Source organism: Trachymyrmex cornetzi, unplaced genomic scaffold (assembly GCF_001594075.2).
Source record: "Trachymyrmex cornetzi isolate Tcor2-1 unplaced genomic scaffold, Tcor1.1 scaffold67, whole genome shotgun sequence".
NCBI classification, from domain to species: Eukaryota; Metazoa; Arthropoda; class Insecta; order Hymenoptera; family Formicidae; genus Trachymyrmex; species Trachymyrmex cornetzi.
The window spans coordinates 3,284,401-3,304,206 of record NW_017299992.1 but is presented as its reverse complement, the minus strand read 5'-3'; the positions used below and the strand labels follow the sequence as shown (position 1 = coordinate 3,304,206).

The 19,806-nt window shown below is 39.3% G+C and overlaps 1 protein-coding gene across 1 annotated transcript in view; it reads left to right on the top strand.

Annotated features, from left to right (window-relative positions):
• Nucleotides 1-438: 438 nt before the first annotated feature.
• Nucleotides 439-19,806, top strand: part of dpy (fibrillin-like protein dumpy) — a 78,977-nt gene continuing 59,609 nt past the window's right edge. The window contains 34 exon segments of the mRNA XM_018517061.1: nt 439-489; nt 756-951; nt 1,756-1,787; nt 2,397-2,474; nt 2,477-2,644; nt 3,204-3,453; nt 4,608-4,741; nt 5,190-5,427; nt 5,592-5,714; nt 5,837-5,971; nt 6,154-6,387; nt 6,505-7,020; nt 7,120-7,305; nt 7,440-7,691; nt 7,800-8,231; nt 8,534-8,827; nt 8,975-9,223; nt 9,416-11,176; nt 11,287-11,475; nt 12,156-12,537; nt 12,665-13,080; nt 13,215-13,365; nt 13,459-13,711; nt 13,896-14,160; nt 14,266-14,462; nt 15,714-15,980; nt 16,052-16,307; nt 16,469-16,663; nt 16,813-16,995; nt 17,076-17,720; nt 17,906-18,107; nt 18,188-18,363; nt 18,535-18,803; nt 18,907-19,313. Coding sequence (XP_018372563.1) covers nt 439-489; nt 756-951; nt 1,756-1,787; nt 2,397-2,474; nt 2,477-2,644; nt 3,204-3,453; nt 4,608-4,741; nt 5,190-5,427; nt 5,592-5,714; nt 5,837-5,971; nt 6,154-6,387; nt 6,505-7,020; nt 7,120-7,305; nt 7,440-7,691; nt 7,800-8,231; nt 8,534-8,827; nt 8,975-9,223; nt 9,416-11,176; nt 11,287-11,475; nt 12,156-12,537; nt 12,665-13,080; nt 13,215-13,365; nt 13,459-13,711; nt 13,896-14,160; nt 14,266-14,462; nt 15,714-15,980; nt 16,052-16,307; nt 16,469-16,663; nt 16,813-16,995; nt 17,076-17,720; nt 17,906-18,107; nt 18,188-18,363; nt 18,535-18,803; nt 18,907-19,313 — 9,782 coding nt within the window.

Below are 19,806 nucleotides of genomic sequence, written 5' to 3'. Positions count from 1 at the left end.
GGTGCTTTCCATGTGATTTATACGCCGTGAACATCGTGGGGAACGTTCGAGTGCCTCTCTCCCTCTCTCTTTACCGCTCTCTTCTTCTCTCGTCTCCGGTTGTGGCGCGATCATGAAAAATCGTTCCCAGGGTGCTGCAAAGTGGTGCCGTTTTTGCGAAACCACTTGTGAATTCGCGATGATGCAATTACCACTGGTGATTCCCGTATGAAGTCATCGTCGTCGTTGTGTTACGCGCATGTTTAGGAATCTATATTTAAATCTCTTCCGCAACACGTTCTCCGCGGAAGAATGATAAACATTGTTATGCGCGTCCAGTCACCACTAAAAATCATGCATTAATAATAAACCAAAACCACGCGTTTAACTCTATATTGCATGGGCAATATCTATAGAATATGACTAATTTTGGTATGATTTAATCTTTTTACAGCAAAGATGAAACATCTTTGGCCGTTGCTGACGTGGATACTTCTATCTTCGTATCCGGTAAGAAGGCATTTCTTAAAACATTTCAATTCTTTCGTGGGTAAAGAAAGTAATTAATTCTTGTTTTTCTCTCTCCTATTCTCGACTTACAATTGGAAGACCGTTAATTAAATTCAACGATACGCGCCTTTTATAAAAAAAAAAAAATTAAACTTAATTTAAACTTAAATTAGAATATGTCCGAGAGCACAAAAATGTAATTGATAGAGATAATTGAAATATATTGATAATATTCAACTAATAAAATCTATCTCGTGATTTTTCAGGCCGAATCTCGTAAAGGACTCGGCCATGGATCGAAGCGAGAAGTATTCTTCCTGAACCTCGAGGACGGCTACTTTGGCTGTCAAGTGAACGAGTCGACTGACGTCCTTCAGTTGCTCGAGCTTTCAAAGCTCTGTGACCATCGCGTCGACTGCTACCAAGGCGTGGACGAGCAGCGCAACAAGTTAAAGTGCACAGGTGAGCTACCTGACAAAAGAAGACGTATTCTCTCGAAATAACTCGTCCGGAGATTACCAGGGTATCACCCTGCGGTGAAGCGATTGTGTATCTCACGGCGACAGGAAAGGGTGATGTCGCACGACATTCACGATACACTGTCGTTAACGTTTCCGTTGTTTCTTCACGTCATGCCATCATTCTCGATGTCATTACAGTCTCTAAGTAATTTTCCTTCTCGCATCGTATATACAAACCGCAATAACGTGTTAAGCATCACGTCTCGTCAGGTCAATTAAGGGGAATCTCTTCTCGCGTCATTATTTCATATTGTACCGAGTCACGCCTTCGAGTTGTAATTAGCCGCGGAATTTTATTCTCATTTTCCATGGACGTTATCTTCCCGGTGGAACCATAATTGACGTTGCCGAGGTGCCGATGAGCCAGTGGATCACGTTACTCGAATCTACCAAACGTATACCGCAGCTTCACGGCTTGTGAGAAAAACTTCGATGTTCGACCGACGATCAGGGCGAGAGAAAATTGCGCGATTAGCCGATGGCTATATAGTATAGTCGCAATTTATCCGCCCCTTTTTCTCGGACAATCTTACTTAATAGCCAACAAAAATGGCTCGTGCCTCTCGTACAGGATATTTCTAAATCAGTATATCCTTTAACGCTGTTTCTAACGGATGAAATCATTAATTATTTATATCTACGTAAATAATTTTTTATTTACACATTAAGAAAGATAAAAATACTTTTGTGTATTTATTAATATTTTAATATGATTGATATTTTAATTTGAAAAAGATATATGTAGATTATTCATAAACTTATATCATAACATTAAATGTTCATTAAGAATCGAGAGTTATGCATATATTTTTTTAGTGAAATATAATATAATTAATTTATTCAAATTTTTTTGCTAAAAATCTTACAGACGATTGTACAAAAGAAGACGGCACTAAATGTCAAAATGGTGTCTGTCTGGATTCGGTCTGTCACTGTAACGATGGATTCGGAGGATGTAACTGTCAAGTTCCAGGTTCGTGCAACTATTTATTATATTATTATTTAGTATGAAATTTTCTTCATATCAAATATTCATTTAATATGCACATGTATTTTCTACTACATGCAAATCGTTTGGATTAATTCGATGCAAGTATATTACCTGGCATATATTTTCCTACTCTTTTAAATTTACAATATACGTAAGGAATAATTTACAATAATTTATAATAAAACTGAATTAAAATAAAAAATTACAGATGAGAACGAGTGTAAATATCGACCCTGTGATATATTTGCCCACTGTACAAATACTCTTGGCAGTTTTCAATGTTCCTGCTTTCCCGGATACCGAGGCGATGGCTTTCATTGCGAGGGTAATTATCCTGTGCTTTGAACGCCCGCGGCTGTGCATCCGTTTCATTATTAACGATATTATATCTTTAGATATCAACGAATGTGACGATCCAGCGATTGCTAGGCGTTGCGTCGAGAATGCCGAGTGTTGTAATCTACCCTCGAACTTCTTGTGTCAATGCAAATCTGGCTATATCGGCAATGGTGAGGTGCATTGCGAGGATGTGAACGAATGTACGATACCAGGTGCATGTGGCGACAATACTGTGTGCCACAACATACCTGGTAATTACACCTGCACGTGTCAAGACGGATTTACGGGAGACCCGTTCAACAGTGTGAGTACATTGGCGAGATCAGGGATGCGTAGTCAAGAAAACGATAAGTTGGAGATTAAAGTGGATAATAACATGCCTGCGAGTCAATTGCCTTATCGTGGCAATTTTTTTTCGGATATTTATATGACGATGAGGATATTAATCTTAATAATTATCGTTCATTTAAAATGATAGGCTTCTGGAGGATGCGGGCTAATCATGATGTATATGTATAAGTATACTGACAAATTCCGATTTGAAATATTTATATTATAAATAATTTCGATAGTGAAGTACGATAAAGGACAATTTTAAAATTTAGATATTTATTCTGTCTATAATTTACTTTAAAGCAAGAGCATGTGTATATCTCAGTTTAAATTTTTATAAATTTTATGTTTAAAAAATACGAATTTACTGAATAAAATGTAAATGTTTTATAAATATAATATAAAATATAAATTTATACATGTATAACATATTAGAAAATGTTAATAAATTTCAAACAACGCGCAATTAGGAATATGTGTGCGTAACCATGAATTTATTTATTAAATTTATGAAATTTAAATTGATCTAGTGTATCGATATTGACGAATGCAAATACGAGGGTGCCTGCGGAAGAGGTGCGCTGTGCGTGAATGTACCAGGCGCGCATAAGTGCGAATGTCCCGACGGATACGACGGAAGTCCTGAGGAGGAGTGCAGGGATATCGATGAATGCTTGAGGAGTCCTTGCGGACGTTCCGCTCTCTGTACGAACGTACATGGTAGCTTCCGATGTTCTTGTCCCGATGGAATGGATGGTGATCCGATGACAGGCTGCCACGGTAAGACTTAAAAATATATTTACAATTACTTATTACGAGTGGTAAGTAAAACATAGAATGCCTTATAGCGTGAAAAAATTAAAATATGTTAAATGTTATATGTATATGTGTGTAATTAATTATCATGCTTTAGTAACATAACATTGTTCATAATCATTGATATAACAATCTTAACAAAATGTTGACAAAAAGTTTATTTCGATTAAGAAATTTATTAGTGAAAACCAGATCCCAATATTGATAGCATTATTGATCTATGTGTGACACATGACAACTAATAATCCGGTTAAACTCACAAATATCCACGATCGCACGTCTAACGATGACTACTAACTGACCATCACCGGCAGATGTGAACGAGTGCGAGGAAAATTCGCCCTGTGGTGCGGAGTCGGAATGTGTAAACACCGAGGGTAGCTACGAATGTAGATGTCATATCGGCTACCGGATGGATCCCGCGCACGGTTGCGTCGACGTGAACGAGTGCATCGGCGGAGACGCTTGTGCGGCCAATGCGAGGTGTATTAATGTCCCGGGCTCATACAAATGCATTTGTCCCCCGGGTTTCATCGGTCAGGGACTAACCCGCTGCGAAAGTCAGTCATAGCTAAGCTTTCATGTAACATTCTTTGTCATACTGCATGCTATAATAATCATCCTGTGATTAATAATATTGATTAACAGACGTGAACGAATGCGAGCGCAACCCCTGTGGCGAAAACGCTGAGTGCATCGACACGGTCGGTAGCTTTGCTTGCAGCTGCAAGACGGATTACACCGGCGATCCTTTTAAGGAGTGCAGTGGTTAGCTTATCAATAATTTTCTCTTGCTATATGTTTCCTTTGATGAATCCCTTAATCACGAGTCTCGTGGTTTTAAGAGTGTTGTCAGGATAATTAGAATGCACTGCTCCCACTACGACTTTAATATTAATATTTTCAATAATTTTTTTTTTAAACGCTTATTTAAGTAAATTAAAAATTGGCTATTTTTCGTACAAAAATTTATTCTATATTTTCTTAATATTTATTTTATATTTTCTTAATACAATATCTTTATTTTTTGTGATACTCAAAATGCAGATTTATTCCTTTGAATTTTTGACTTTGTGGAATTTTTCTGTTATCTTGGCATTCTGTTTTTTCTTTCCTAGACATCAACGAATGCACAGCTTTGGAAAATCCTTGTGGGAAAAATGCGATTTGCAAAAACGAGGAGCCTGGTTACAACTGCCTTTGTCCACCAGGATACAGTGCTAGGTCCAGCCCAGCAGTCGCATGCGATCAGGTATAATAATTCAATAACCCGTTGCGTTTCGTCTCGAGTCATCTCATACATACATATGTATGTGGACAAGATCTTCCACGCAAGAGATGTCCCAGGACAAATATTTCAAAAGGTGGTCTGCTCCTTTGACCGGTCCGTGGTTTCTTTCTACGAAGACGACGGATAAAAGAAAGCAAATGAAATGGAGGTGGCGTCGTGCACACAAAACAAGATAAACGCGAACCGGTTTTACATCAGTTTACCTCTTTTCCAAATCTATTTTCGTCGTTTGTAACGCCACAAAACTGACTCACAGTTCCATTTATTATGAATGCACGTTTTTTATTCGCGCGTCTAAAAGATAACCGTATATACGGTGAACCGGTTCTCGTTTCCAAGTACAATGCTTCCGAACGTGACAAGAATTATGAGTGCGGAGTAATAAAGTGTCTCATCGCAACGTTTTTAGACCGACGTGACGACTCTTTGCAAATCGAATTTCGATTGCGTCAACAATGCTGAGTGCATCGAGGGACAATGTTTCTGCAAAGATGGCTTCAAAGCCATCGGTGCTGAATGCGTGGATCTAAACGAATGCCTTACTAATCCCTGTGGACCTGCGTCGATTTGCACGAACACTAGAGGAAGCTATCATTGTGAGTGCGAGTCTGGATTTGTTGGCACACCGCCCCATATTCCGTGTAAAGGTAATCGTAATTATACATTTTCAATGCTATCGTATACATACATGTTACATCTTTGAAAGAGAAATATTATGTAAGAATAATTAGTAGAAAAACCGTAAAAAGAGAAGAGTAATTATTATGCTATTAAAAAGCTACAGTTTGTCATAATTTTTATTATTTTACAGCACCATGCGATGAGGTAACTTGTGGTGAACATGCCTTCTGCAAGGCCGACGGTCACGAAGCTTATTGCATATGTGAAGATGGTTGGACCTTCAATCCAAATGACATAGCGGCTGGTTGTGTCGGTAAGCAAACAGATATTTCTTAAATAAATCGAAATATTTTGTAATTATTATTCAACGTGGATAGGTATCATTTATGACAGTAAATTTTTTAACGCTGTTTTATTTTCTTTACTTACAATTAGACATAAACGAATGTGATGCGATAAATGGACCTTCTGGAAGATGCGGCAGAAATGCCATTTGTACGAATACACCAGGTGGTTTTAGTTGTCAATGTAAACTCGGATACTCAGGAAATGCCTTCAAGCAATGTATAGGTAAAACTTGAGCGAGATAAATTATTAATTAATGATTATCTATAGTAATTTTGCAAATATTTATTATCTTTATATTTGCCATGCATATGAATATATATATATATATTTATTTATTTATAAGAATTATTAATTTAACTATTTTGTTAGTTTTGTGTTTATATATTTTTTAAATAAATACATAGATATCGACGAATGTACCAAATCTAACGTTTGCGGTCATGGAGCAATGTGCACCAATATTGAAGGTTCTTACTCTTGCACGTGTCCGGAAGAAACCATACCAGATCCTGATCCTTACATTAAATGCGTTGGCATAGTGAGATGTGAAATTGACGATGATTGCCCAGGAAACGCTATTTGTGACCCACAAAAAAGATGCTTGTGTCCTGAGCCCAACGTCGGGAATGATTGCAGACGTATGTAATATGATATATATTATTTAAAAGTTAAATGAAATTATCTTTATATCAAATGTTGGAGGTTTATCTTCGTGAATAAAATGTCAGTTCATAATCTCTTGTCTATCTAATCAGATCCATGTGAAGATTTATCTTGTGGACCCAATGCGCATTGTATGCTCATGAACGATGTGGCGACATGTCTCTGCAGCAACGGGTACACAGGAAAACCCGGAATAAAGGATGGTTGTCGAGACATCAATGAGTGCGCGATAAATCCGTGTCCTCCGGGCGCAATCTGTAACAATGAGCCCGGTTCCTTCTCGTGTCAGTGTCCAAGCGGCATGACGGGTGATCCTTACAGCGGCGGTTGCCAAGAATCTAGAACACCTCACGTGTGTGGTCCCAGTGCGCCCTGCCCCGCTGGAGAACAGTGCATCAAGGATGAATTCGTAGGTAGCAGTGTGTGCATCTGCCAACGTGGTTACACGCGCGATCACGAGACCGGTAAATGCAGAGACATCAACGAATGTATGGAGCTCAGAGAGAAGCCTGCTTGTGGTGTCAACGCAATTTGTAAAAATCTCCCTGGCAGTTACGAGTGCCAATGTCCACCTGGGTTTAATGGAAATCCCTTCTCGCTTTGCGAAGGTAGGACTCTTGATTTAGCCTTGATATTTTAATAATTGTATTATTATCTATTAAAATGTGCGTCAGTATTGTTAAAAATTTTTATTATAAAAATTACAGAATGCAACAGCATCGAATGTCAATGTCAACCTCCGTACAAGATTGTCAATGGTAAATGCATGCTTGCCGGATGTTCGAAGGGCGAAAAGTGTCCAAGTGGTGCTGAGTGTATAACAATTGCCGGTGGTGTCAGTTATTGCGCCTGTCCTAAGGGATACACGACTAAGTCCGATGGCTCCTGTGAAGGTATGACAAAGTGATTACAGTTTAAAAGAAATTTTATTTTTGTTGTAAATTTAACTGACAGCAATTTGAAGCAAATATAATTGTATTTGATATGATCGTCTGAAAAATTTATTATTTTATTATTTTATATATAGATATAAATGAATGCATCGTGGGTCACCAAGTCTGTGGCTACGGTGCCGAGTGTATCAACCTACCAGGTTCTCATCAATGCGTATGTCCGCACGGATACGGTGGCGATCCATACAATGGACTTTGTTCTCCGGCACAGAAGAGATGTACCAACGACCACGAATGCAAGGCTAATGAGAAATGCGTGCAGCCTGGGGAATGTGTGTGCCCACCGCCGTTCTACACAGATCCCTTAGATGGAAATCTTTGCAAAAGTAAGACTACGAATTTCACATTATTAGAACAATTCAGGCGTAATATAAATTTTCATGATAATCGTAATGTCTTCTACGCCTAATTATTATTGAATTCTATTATTGCAGATCCTTGCGATCGTTTCCCGTGTGGTATTAACGCAAAATGTACACCGAGCGATCCACCGCGATGCATGTGCGAGGCTGGTTTCGAAGGTGATCCGCAGCACGGATGTATTGATGTAAACGAATGCGCGAACAATCCTTGTGGACACGGTGCATATTGCTTCAACACGAAAGGGGATCACACGTGCGAATGTCCTAAAGGTATGATTGGCGATCCTTACGGTGCTGGTTGTACTGGAGCTCCGACCGGCAAAAGCGAGTGTTCGTCAAATGACGATTGCGAGAACTATTTGTCATGCGTCCAAGGAAATTGCGTCAATCCCTGCGATAACGTACCTTGTGGTCCTAACGCATATTGCGAGCCGGATAAACACGCAGCATGGTGCAGATGCGTAATCGGGTTCACGGAAGGCAAAAATAACGAATGTGTTTCACGTAAGTGCGAATTTTATAAATTTTTTATTATAAATTTGGATAGTTTTACATATTAAAATTATTATTTTTCATATATTTATATATTGAAAAAATTAAAAAAAATTCTTACATGATGTGTATTATAGGTGTTATAGAATAAATGATTTATCTAAATTTAAAAAGAAAAAAATTTGATAATTATTTATAATACAAGCATAGCTTTATAGTTTTTATATAATACTTTCAGTCAGTAAGTTATCAATTTATCGTCTAAATCTTTACTATGATTTTAGATGAAATAACGCTTTGTTTTTTGATTTTAGAATGCGACGGTTTTGTTTGCGGCACTGGGGCTCAATGTATCGTTAGTTACGACGGACCAACGTGTAAGTGTATCGAAGGTTTCATGGGCAATCCTTTCCCTGGAGGACAGTGCGTTCCGGATGTTTGCTCTCCTGAAATCCCGTGCGCTGAGCCGAGCGTATGCATCAGTGGACGTTGCAAACGGCGCTGCGAAGGGGTGATTTGCGGTATCGGAGCCATGTGCGATCCTTTAACGAATAAATGCGTATGCAATCCCTATTTTGTCGGCAATCCCGATCTGCTTTGTATGCCACGTAAGTATTACAAACGTAATGCATCTATATTATGTGAAAGGATAAAGATATTTATTTTATTCTGCGAATGTTCCTCTGCGTATAAGGAAAACTAATATTTAATCATATAAATTATCTTGGTTGAAAAATTTAATTTTTTTTCCGTAGCCGTTCAACCACCACACTGCGATCCATTCTGCGGGAAAAATGCACATTGCGAATACGGTCTTCAGGAATCAAAGTGTGTCTGCAATCCGGGTACCAGTGGGAATCCTTATCACGGCTGTGGTGTTCAAGAAAAGTCCGATTGTTCTACTGCGGTGTGCGGAAAAGATGCTCATTGTAACGCGGGTCCTAACGCTGTCGAGTGTCTTTGCCCATCTGGTTTCGCCGGCAATCCATACATTCAATGTTTTGGTTAGTTTTTATTAATTTCAGCTGACTCTTTTGCAATTCTTTTATAACCAAAATGTAGAATTAATGTAATGGAATATTTAAAAAAATATAATTAATTTTTTATATGACATCATTTTTTACGATATCAAGTGTAAATAGTGATAAATATAAAAACCTATATATGTGAATGTATATTTGTGTTTTTTTTATTAGATATTAATGAATGCAACGGAAATGCATGCGGAAGTAATGCGGTGTGCATCAATACCCTTGGAAGTTATGACTGTCGCTGCAAGGATGGCTTTTTCGGCAATCCGTTCGTTGGATGTCAGCAAGTACAGGTGGGACCATGCGCTGATCCTTCTACTTGTGTTTGCAGCAATACTGTACCGTGCCCCTTCGATTACATCTGTGTCAATCATAAGTGCATAAATCAGTGCAGCGACATAAAATGCGGTCCCAGATCCGTTTGCCAGAATGGAGTGTGCGTATGTCCGCCTGGTTATAGTGGCAATCCTAATGATTTGCACAAAGGTTGCCACTTGCACGGTCATTGCTTGAACGACCTTGAATGCGAGCCGCAGGAGATCTGTTTCCAGGTCGGCAAAGGCGTCCGCAAGTGCGTGGATGCATGCAGCAAGTTGCAATGCGGACCAAACGCATTATGTATCACGCAGAATCATGTGTCCTCTTGTTTGTGTATCGATGGTTACCAGGGTAATCCGAGCAATTTAATCGAGGGTTGCCAACCGTCCAAGTCCGTGATACCCGGATGTGCACATGACTCGGATTGTCCGGCAGGTTCCTTCTGCATTACTCTGGATGGCGGCGTGCGCGACTGTGTAAATCCTTGCAATAAAGTGGTATGCGGCGCCTATCAAAAATGCGAACCCGATTTGGTCGTACCTGGTCACGCCACTTGCAAGTGTCAGGACGGCTATGAGTGGAATCCGGTGCAGTCGTCCTGCGAGAAGCCGTCGGTACCCGATTGTATAACCGATGATGACTGCCACTCAAGCGAGGGCTGTAGACCGGACGCGCTTGGCGTATTAAAGTGTGTGTCACTTTGCGACGGTTTCACTTGTACCGCGAATTCTCGCTGCGTGACGGAGAATCATCATGGCCGTTGCGACTGTCTACCGGACTACATCGGCAATCCGAATGATCGTCGGGGATGTCATAGTCCGCGCGAAAACCGTTGTTCTACGGATAGCGAGTGCGCGGAGGATCAGACATGTCGTAGCACTCCAGACGGTCCGCTCGCTTGTCAACTGGTCTGCGACTTTATCACTTGCGGTCCCAATGCGCTTTGTATCGTCAATAATCACGTGGCGAACTGCGAATGTCCGCCTGGACAGTATGCCGGCGATCCGAATGACTCAACATCTGGGTGTCGCGCGGTGCCCTGCGTCTATAACATCGACTGTCCACCGGCGCAACTCTGCAACCGACTTACGCACACTTGTTACGACGCCTGTGACGAGAATGCGTGCGGTGTAAACGCGGTCTGCATAGCGGAAGATCATAAAGCAATCTGCCAATGTCCGCCTGGGCTTCGCCCGAACCCAGTACCCGACGTCGAATGCGTCGCCGTGGAGGCATGTCATCCGGACTCTTGCCATCCAACTGCGTTGTGTGTCGCTGGTCCAACGAACAACCCGGTGTGTCAATGCCCACCGAATCATGTCGGCGATCCTTACGTGAACGGTTGCCAGCCGGAAGGACACTGCTCTGGTCCCAAGGATTGTCCAGTGCATTCCGTCTGTCATGAGCATCGTTGCATTAATCCGTGCGAGAATGCGTGCGGTCCTAACGCATTCTGCGAGATCGTAAACGGTCAGCCGAGCTGCAAGTGTATTCACAGGTTCGTGCCATCCTCGAGGGGTCCAGAACACGGCTGCGTGCGGGGTACTAATTACTGCACAGTTGACGCCCAATGCGAAGACAGCTACTGTATTGATGGACAATGCAGAGGTAAATCTGATTCAATAGTTAAACAATTAATAATTATGGTAACATTACAAATATTTCACTATATATTGAAAATGTTCAAATTATGAAACAGAGAATTTTGGCTATTTTAGCTGTATGTCGTTCAGTCGCTGATTGTTCAGATGGAGAGAAATGTATTAACAACAAATGTATGGTGTCATGCATTGCGCATTCTCAGTGCCTAGTAGATCATGCATGTGTAAGTGGAGGATGCATCCTCGGCTGCCGCAGTAATAAAAATTGCCCGACTATCGAATCGTGTATCAACAATAAATGTCAAGGTATGTCACGAGCCACATTATAGTATAATTTTGACTCATATTCGTTTCAAATAGATTTTTTGCATACATATGTATATTAATTATTATACAGACATAAAATCTATTAAAGGGGAATCTCATGTAAATTGCTGAAAAATAGATAACTTTAAAAAATTATTTTTTTTAAGAAATAATGCAACGAATTAATTAAAAAATTTTATGTGTTTTAACGCATAATTTAAAAAGTAAAAAAATATTTTTAGTTTAAAAAAATAATAATATAATGGCTATAAATAGTTAGATCTATATGTATAGCCTTGGCGGACATTGTAGTGGTTTTTGTTCTTATCTGAAATAAAAAATCAAAATTTTTGCTTATTTTCTATAAAATTACCTGAAATTCAATGAACCTGAAAAATAAGCAAAAAGTTGCAAATTGAATAAATGGCGTTACTTAAAGAAAAGTACGATTTTAACTCACAAAGTTTTATTCTATTTATGTAATAACAATAGTTTAAATTATTTGTTCTTATCAATTTTTCTACATATGTTCTATTATTGATTAAAGTAAAAATTTTGATTTTTTAAACTAATTATATGAGACTTTCTCCTTAACTTAAAAACACGATTTGTTTCTCAATGTATGAAATAATGTCAGTCGTAGTTCTTGAAAGAAAAACAAGAAACTTGTGTGTTTCTAGATCCTTGCAGTAGAAAAGACGTGTGTGGACCAAATGCGATCTGCAGTTGCAGTAATCACGCGATCACATGCACATGTCCTCTCGGTTTCCATGGTAATCCTACTCCAGAACAAGGTTGCGTTCGAGTACCAAACGTATGCCAAACTCCGCAAGATTGTCCCAGCCAGCATCTGTGTGTCTCGGGATTATGCCAGTGTCAATGTTCAGAACAGAACAATTGCGCGCAAGGCGAGCGCTGTAAGAATGGCGTTTGCGTAAAGATATGTTACAGCGACAGTAATTGTCTGCCCGGCGAATTGTGTATCGATGGAGCGTGCGAGGCGGGCTGCACCTCGGATGTCGGCTGTAAACGCGACGAAGTATGCATTAACAGCAAGTGCAGGTATTGCCTTTTTAATCCAGACTTATTTTATTGATTAATCACTTATGTATATATTGCGTTCTTACTTTTTTAAATATCTATAACTAATTATCCTAAAAGGTTTGTGACGCTTAATTTATTTTCTTAGATGCAGCCACGGATTTATTGTCGGTCCCGAACATTGCCTGGACATCAACGAGTGTGATGATCAACCATGTCATCCAAGTGCTGAGTGCATCAATCTTCATGGATCTTACCGTTGCACATGTCCTTCAGGTACCGCGGGCGATCCTATAGGATTGGGCTGTGTGCTCCCGCATCACTGCACCACGCACAAGGACTGTTCTGATACTCAAGCCTGCGTTCAACACAACTGTTCAGATCCGTGCTCTTTTGTCGACTGCGGTTTAAATACTATTTGTTCCGTTTTGGATCATGCAGCTGGTTGTCAATGCCAGCCTGGTTACATTGGCGATGCCTCAGGGTGCTTTAAAGTAGAATGCCTTTCTAACAGTGACTGTCCAACGGATAAATATTGTAACCAAGAGACCAATAAATGTAGCAGTAAGTTATAATGCGCTTACATCAATAAATACTACATTCATTTTGATTAGTTTTATAAGAAAAGATAAAATTATAATTTTAGAAAAGAAAATAATTATAAGGTTCTTAAAATTTTTGATTGTTCGTTTTGTCAGGTCCTTGCAATCAAGTAAACTGTGGATATGGTAATTGCCTAGCTATCGATCACGTCAGCGTATGTAAATGCTATTCTGGCTTTGTTCTTATCGGCGACATCTGCGCTGACGTTAACGAATGTTTGCAAAATCCTTGCCATTCCTCAGCTATGTGAGTGAAACTTATGATTACAAGTAATTATGCGAGAAGAAAAGTTTATAATTCATAGATCTTTTTAAAATAAAATATTTAAAAAATGTATAGATGTCAGAATGCGGAGGGATCGTTCGCCTGTGTTTGTCCGCATGGTTTAGTAGGGGATCCATTCAAAACGGGTTGTAAACAACCTGGTGACTGTTTCACGGATTCAGATTGTCCAAATTCAGCCGCTTGTATTGATAACAGATGCACTAATCCATGCGATGCACCGGGCATTTGCGGTAGAAATGCAGAATGCCTCGCACGTGATCATGTTCCGATTTGTAGATGTCCTGGACAAACTACAGGAAATCCGGCAGTGAGTATTAAAAATTTGAGTTTCAAATTTTCTAAAATTTAACCATTTAACATTGATACAATATTTTGTATATTATAATCTATTACTAAAATTAATATTCTAAACTTTTAAATATTTGTATAGTTAATTATAGTTTTTTACTTTTAATTTTATCTTATTTCTATTTATATCTTATTTGTTTTAGACGGAATGTATTCATCTGGAATGCAACTATCACAGTGACTGCAGTCCATCAGATGCATGCTTCGATCATAAGTGCGTTGATCCCTGCTCTCTTTCGAACGTTTGCGGACACGGTGCTGACTGTTCATCGCTTAATCATAGCGCGGTATGCACCTGTCAACCTGGCGGCACAGGTGATCCGAATCTTGGGTGCACTCCGCTTCAATATTGCAAAAGTGATTCACAGTGTGCAACCGGTTCAGTGTGTAACGGAGGGATATGCACAGGTAAATTAATCATCGGACAATTACGAAGAAGTGTAGTTAATTTATAAATCATATACTTTCAAAATCTCTAAATTTCATGTACAATCTGGTTGTTGCTATTTGCAGCGCTTTGTGGAAGTACAAGAGATTGCATCGGCGATCAACTCTGTATTAATGGTCTTTGTCAGCCTACTTGCAGAAGTAATTCTAGCTGTCCAGAATATCAATACTGCCATAATAATATATGTGTTCAAGAATTACGTTGTACGTCAGACAATGACTGCTCATACGACGAAAAATGTATTAAGAATAATATTGGACAGGTAATCCTATGTTTTATTAAAAATACAATTTTAATTACGAGTAAAATTATTTTCTTATCGATTCTATCAGAGAAATATATATATGTATATATATGGGCCATTCTTCGTCAAGTCGGCTACTCACCGGCACCGTTCCAAAATTGTACTTGACGTAGAAAAACTACCTTGCACACAAATGTAGTTTCAGACATAAGCTGTTGGCTTCGGGGAAACGCTATTTGCACTATTTGTGTCATTCTATCTTCATCGTCCATTAAACGTGAAACAAGGATAGCATGACATAAATAGCGTTGATAGCGCGCTGCCCGAACGCAGCCATTGAAAGCCATGTGGACAATTGCAAAATTCAAGATGGCGGATCCAATATGGCGGACATGGAGCAGAAGAAAAAGGAAATAAAATAAAAGACAATGTCAGTACTCTTTGAATGTACTTTAAAATTTGTTTTCAAGTGTGTTGTGGACCCTGATTACAAATTTGTTGTCAAATTTCAGAAATTTAAAGTGGCGGATATAAAAGTGCAAAATAGATCAATCGAAAAGCTCTTTGCATTTCACAGCAGGTTAAGACTCGAATCTATGGCTGCTTTCCTTTTAGGAGACACAGTCGACACAAGTGTCGTTCTATCTTTGTCACTCTCTGAATATCAAGAAGGATAGAACGACATTTGTGTCGACTTGTGTCGATTTGTGTCATCAAATGGAAAGCAGCCTATATAACACGTATATGTACATAAAGCCTGCACTTTTTTTTTAATTTTTTGGTTTTTTAATTTTTAATTCTTTAATTTTTTGTTTTTTAATTCTTTTGTTTTCTAATTGTTTGCTTTTTAATTGTTTTGTTTTTTAAATTTGACAGCGGATTTTTAATCAAGGTCGACACACTTGGAAACAAACTTTAAAGTGAATTCAACGAGTATTGGCACTGTCGTTTATTTTATTTCCTTTTTTTGTGCTTTATGTCCGCTATATATTGAATTCGCCATCTTAAATTGTTACATGGCTTTCGATAGCTTATGCCTGAAGCTACGGGTGCTTTCCATTTGATGACATAAGTCGACACAAGCGTCGTTCTATTCTTGTTGACATTTAGAGAGTGACAAAGATAGAACGACACTTGTGTCATCAAATGGAAAGCACCCATTGTGCAAGGTGATTTTTCTACGTCAAGTACAATTTTGAAACAGTGAGTGGCCGATTCGACAAAGAATTCCCGATATATAAGTTTTTCTTCCTATTGTTTTCAATCAAGGCGGAGTGTCGTAGAGCTTGCGATGTAATACTCTGTGGTCGTAACGCCGAATGCAAAGCTGACGATCATGCCGCAACGTGTTCCTGTGAGCATGGCTTCTTCGGAAACGCTAAAGACGACAAAATTGGTTGTCAACCTATTGAATGTGAAGTTAATGATGACTGTACACAGGAGAAGATCTGCGATTCTCACAGATGCAGAATCGCTTGTCTTGCACATAATCCCTGTGGCGTGAATGCTATTTGTACAACAGAGAAACATGTCCAGGTAATTATTTCGTTACACTAGAGTTTTGTTTGACAGTGTTCTTTTTATGATAATAATGTTTTGTCATATAGGTTTGTACATGCCAACCTGGATATACAGGAGAACCTACTCGTGCTTGCAAGCTGATAGATTACTGCGCGAATGCACCCTGTGCACCGGGCGCATTGTGCGAAAACACGCGAGGACATTTCAAGTGTCATTGTCAACCTGGTACAGTCGGAGATCCTTATAACAGCGGCTGTCAACCGCCGGTAGAATGTCTTCAGGACGTGGACTGTCCGTTAACTGCCAAATGTGTCAACATCAATAATATACCAAAATGTTTCGGTATATGTTTTAAACTTGTCAATTTGTTTTATAGTATTATTTCAGTGATTGCATTTTATAATTCTATTATCTTTATATGTATAATTATAATGCTTGTATGTATGTGGGATTTGAAACTTTATTTTATTTATTATATATTATATTTAATCTTCTTATTCCAGATACTTGCGCACGTATTCGGTGTGGTCCAAATGCAGATTGTGTCGCAAGCAATCATGCCGCGAGTTGTCAGTGTCGTGCCGATTACGAAGGCGATCCTAATAATCTAAGCGTGGGATGTCGTCCGAGACCAGTAGTTTGCTCGTCACAAATCGATTGTTTGATCAACACTTATTGTTATGAAGGCATTTGTCGACGTGAGTAAATAATTGTTAGATTTTTAATTTGCTCGATTTTTGTGATTATTAAAATCAACGTTTCCATATAAATAACTATCTGAGAAGCAATTTTTCCGTTATTGTATTTAATGATATCGTTAATAATATCGCAAATAATATCGTTTCAGCATCTTGTCAATCGGATGAGGAATGTAACTTGTCCGATGTTTGCTTGAACGGGCAATGCTTAGATCAGTGCAGTGTAAGAGGAACATGTGGCATAAATGCCGAATGCAAAGTGAGAAGTCATATTAAACAGTGCAGCTGTCCACCAGGTTTTACCGGCAACTCCGAAGTAGAATGCGTAAGACGTAAGTGTATGAATGAGTTTGCAAAATTTGAACATCTTGGATATCTCTTTGAACATTCTATAAAACATGTATTATTATAGTACCAGTGTCATGTCTCGGAAGCGGAGATTGCAACGGAGACAACACCTGTCGCGAGAACGTTTGTTTACCGATCTGCACTGTTGACAACGATTGTGCATTGAACGAGAAATGCATACGCGGCAATTGCTTGTTGACTTGCCGGTTGGACAATGATTGCTTCTTGGGTCATGTCTGTCTGAACAACATGTGCTCGTTTGGTTGTCGTGCGGATGAAGACTGCAATGCAAATGAGGCTTGTTTAGGAAACAAATGCGTAAATCCATGTGAAGCTACGCCATGCGGACCAAACGCCAAATGTACTGTTTTCAATCAGCGTGCTACGTGTTCCTGTTCTACCGGTTTTATACCAAACCCAACTGCCAAAGTCGCGTGTCTGAGAACACCGGGCCCAATATGTCAGGCCAATCGGGATTGTATTGTGGGCACAGCTTGTATCGCTGGCGTTTGCACACCCGTCTGTTCATCCAGCGCGAACTGCTTGAGCAATGAGAGATGTGACAACTCTGGCATTTGCAAGTCACTTTGCAGACGGGACGAAGATTGTAGAAGCGGCGAGATTTGCGAGGGATTAGTATGCATTTCCGGTTGCCGAGCGGACATTGAATGCCAGGACAGTTATGAGTGTATAAACAATCAGTGTATTGGTAGGTGGCTATTGAGATTTTTTATATTTTTATTTTTTTTTTTTTGTAATTCTGTCAAAGGGACATTAGTATCATTTGGAATTTATTTTTGTTTGTTTGTACTTTATTTTTCTTGTATAAACGTTTATTTTTATTATTATTGTTATTAGCCTTTATTATTCTATTTAATTATTCTTTGCCTACAGATTCGTGCTCATTGGCTAGCGCCTGCGGTGTAAACGCCAAATGTACAATCGTTAATCATCAAAAGATATGCACGTGTCCGTCGCCGTTGGTAGGAGATGCTCGTATTGGTTGCAAGCAGACGTTCCTTCCTTGCTCATCTGAACTTGAATGTTTACCAGGACAAACGTGTTACGGTAGATCGTGCTATTCCACGTGCAGAAGGTTAGAATACATAACTATGAACAAATCGTATAATTTTATATAACTTAGTATTTTGATACTAAGTGATTATATCTTTTCAGCGATGCGAATTGTTTGAGCGACGAACGTTGTGACGGTGGTATTTGCAAAGCGATATGCAACAGCGATGATCATTGCCTCGCAAATCAAATATGTCACAATCGCATGTGTGATATTGGATGTCGCAGTGATAACACGTGTCCGAGCGATGAGTCTTGTATCAACAACCAATGCAGAAGTAAATATAGTTTCACGTATGAGTAGATTTCATTTTATCATCCTTCCGTATGTAATAAAGATAGAATGAAATTTACAGTGCGTGAACGTCAAAACCGAATACAACCATTGATACATTAGATTAGATTTGAAATGTTTCAATCGAGTAATGTAATTGCATTGTGATCTTCAGGTCCATGTGATGGTGGCAAAGCGTGCGGAGAGTGTGCCGGTTGTCGAGTAGTCAGTCATGTGGCTCAATGCAGTTGTCCCGCAAATTATTATGGTAATGCGCTAATTAATTGTGCCAAGACCATGACTCCCTGCGACGGCTCGTGTGAGTGCGACGAAATTGGCTTTTGCACCACCAGCTGCCACCATCAGAACGATTGTTCTTGCGGCGAAGTCTGTCATAGCGGTAAATGTCGCATCAAGTGCGACATCAATAACGCGTGTCCAAAGGTAAATTTCAAGAGAAAATATTGAGAGAAATTATCGTCTTTTGACTTAATGTTAATATAATATATTAATATTAAACTTATACGTTTTTTTTTACTAAATACAGGGATACGTATGCGATGGAGGTTTATGCCTCATTGGCTGTCGCACCCACTCCGACTGTCCGTCGTCATTGTCATGCACAAATGGCCAGTGTGAGAATCCATGTTCCGCCCAGGGATCGCCTTGCGGAATAAATGCACTTTGCCGTGTTTCGAGTCATCGAGCGGTGTGCTTATGTCCAGAAGGCTATCAGGGTGAACCGAGTCAGGAGTGTTATCAACTGGAGTGTCATCACGATGATGATTGCGAACTAAACAAACATTGCAGCGAATACGGTGTTTGCACAAATCCGTGCTTACAGCATGGCGTCTGTGGCTTCAATGCGCAATGTCGTGTGATCAACAGGAAGGCACAATGTTCTTGTCCGCCAGGACACTTTGGCAATCCGAAGATCAACTGCAAGAAAGGCATGTCCATTACATTTATAGAAATTATATTTGCGAAAATGACTTTTTTAATACGCGCGATTTTTTAATCACTCTTAGGTGGAGATGAATGCTTACGAAGACCTTGCGGTATTAACGCTAAGTGCCGAGAAACTCTAAATGGTTTCGAGTGCACATGTGATCCGGGATGCCATGGTGACCCACACCAAGTGTGTCTCTGCGACGGCGATCTTTGCAAAGACACTCGTTGTGGCATCAATGCAGCCTGTCGAATTTATAAGAATCAGCCACAGTGCTATTGTCCACCGAATAATCCATCGGGCGATCCAATGCACGCATGTACGTACTATATTTCGTATTATTGGATCTGACAAGATATACATTAATAGGGAAATAATAATATCAAAATAAATTGAGGAAATTTTTTTACACGTATGTATCATTATTACAACAAATAAATAAATAAAAAAAAATATATAACAAGATATAACTATGCAATATCTTAAAATATATTTTAA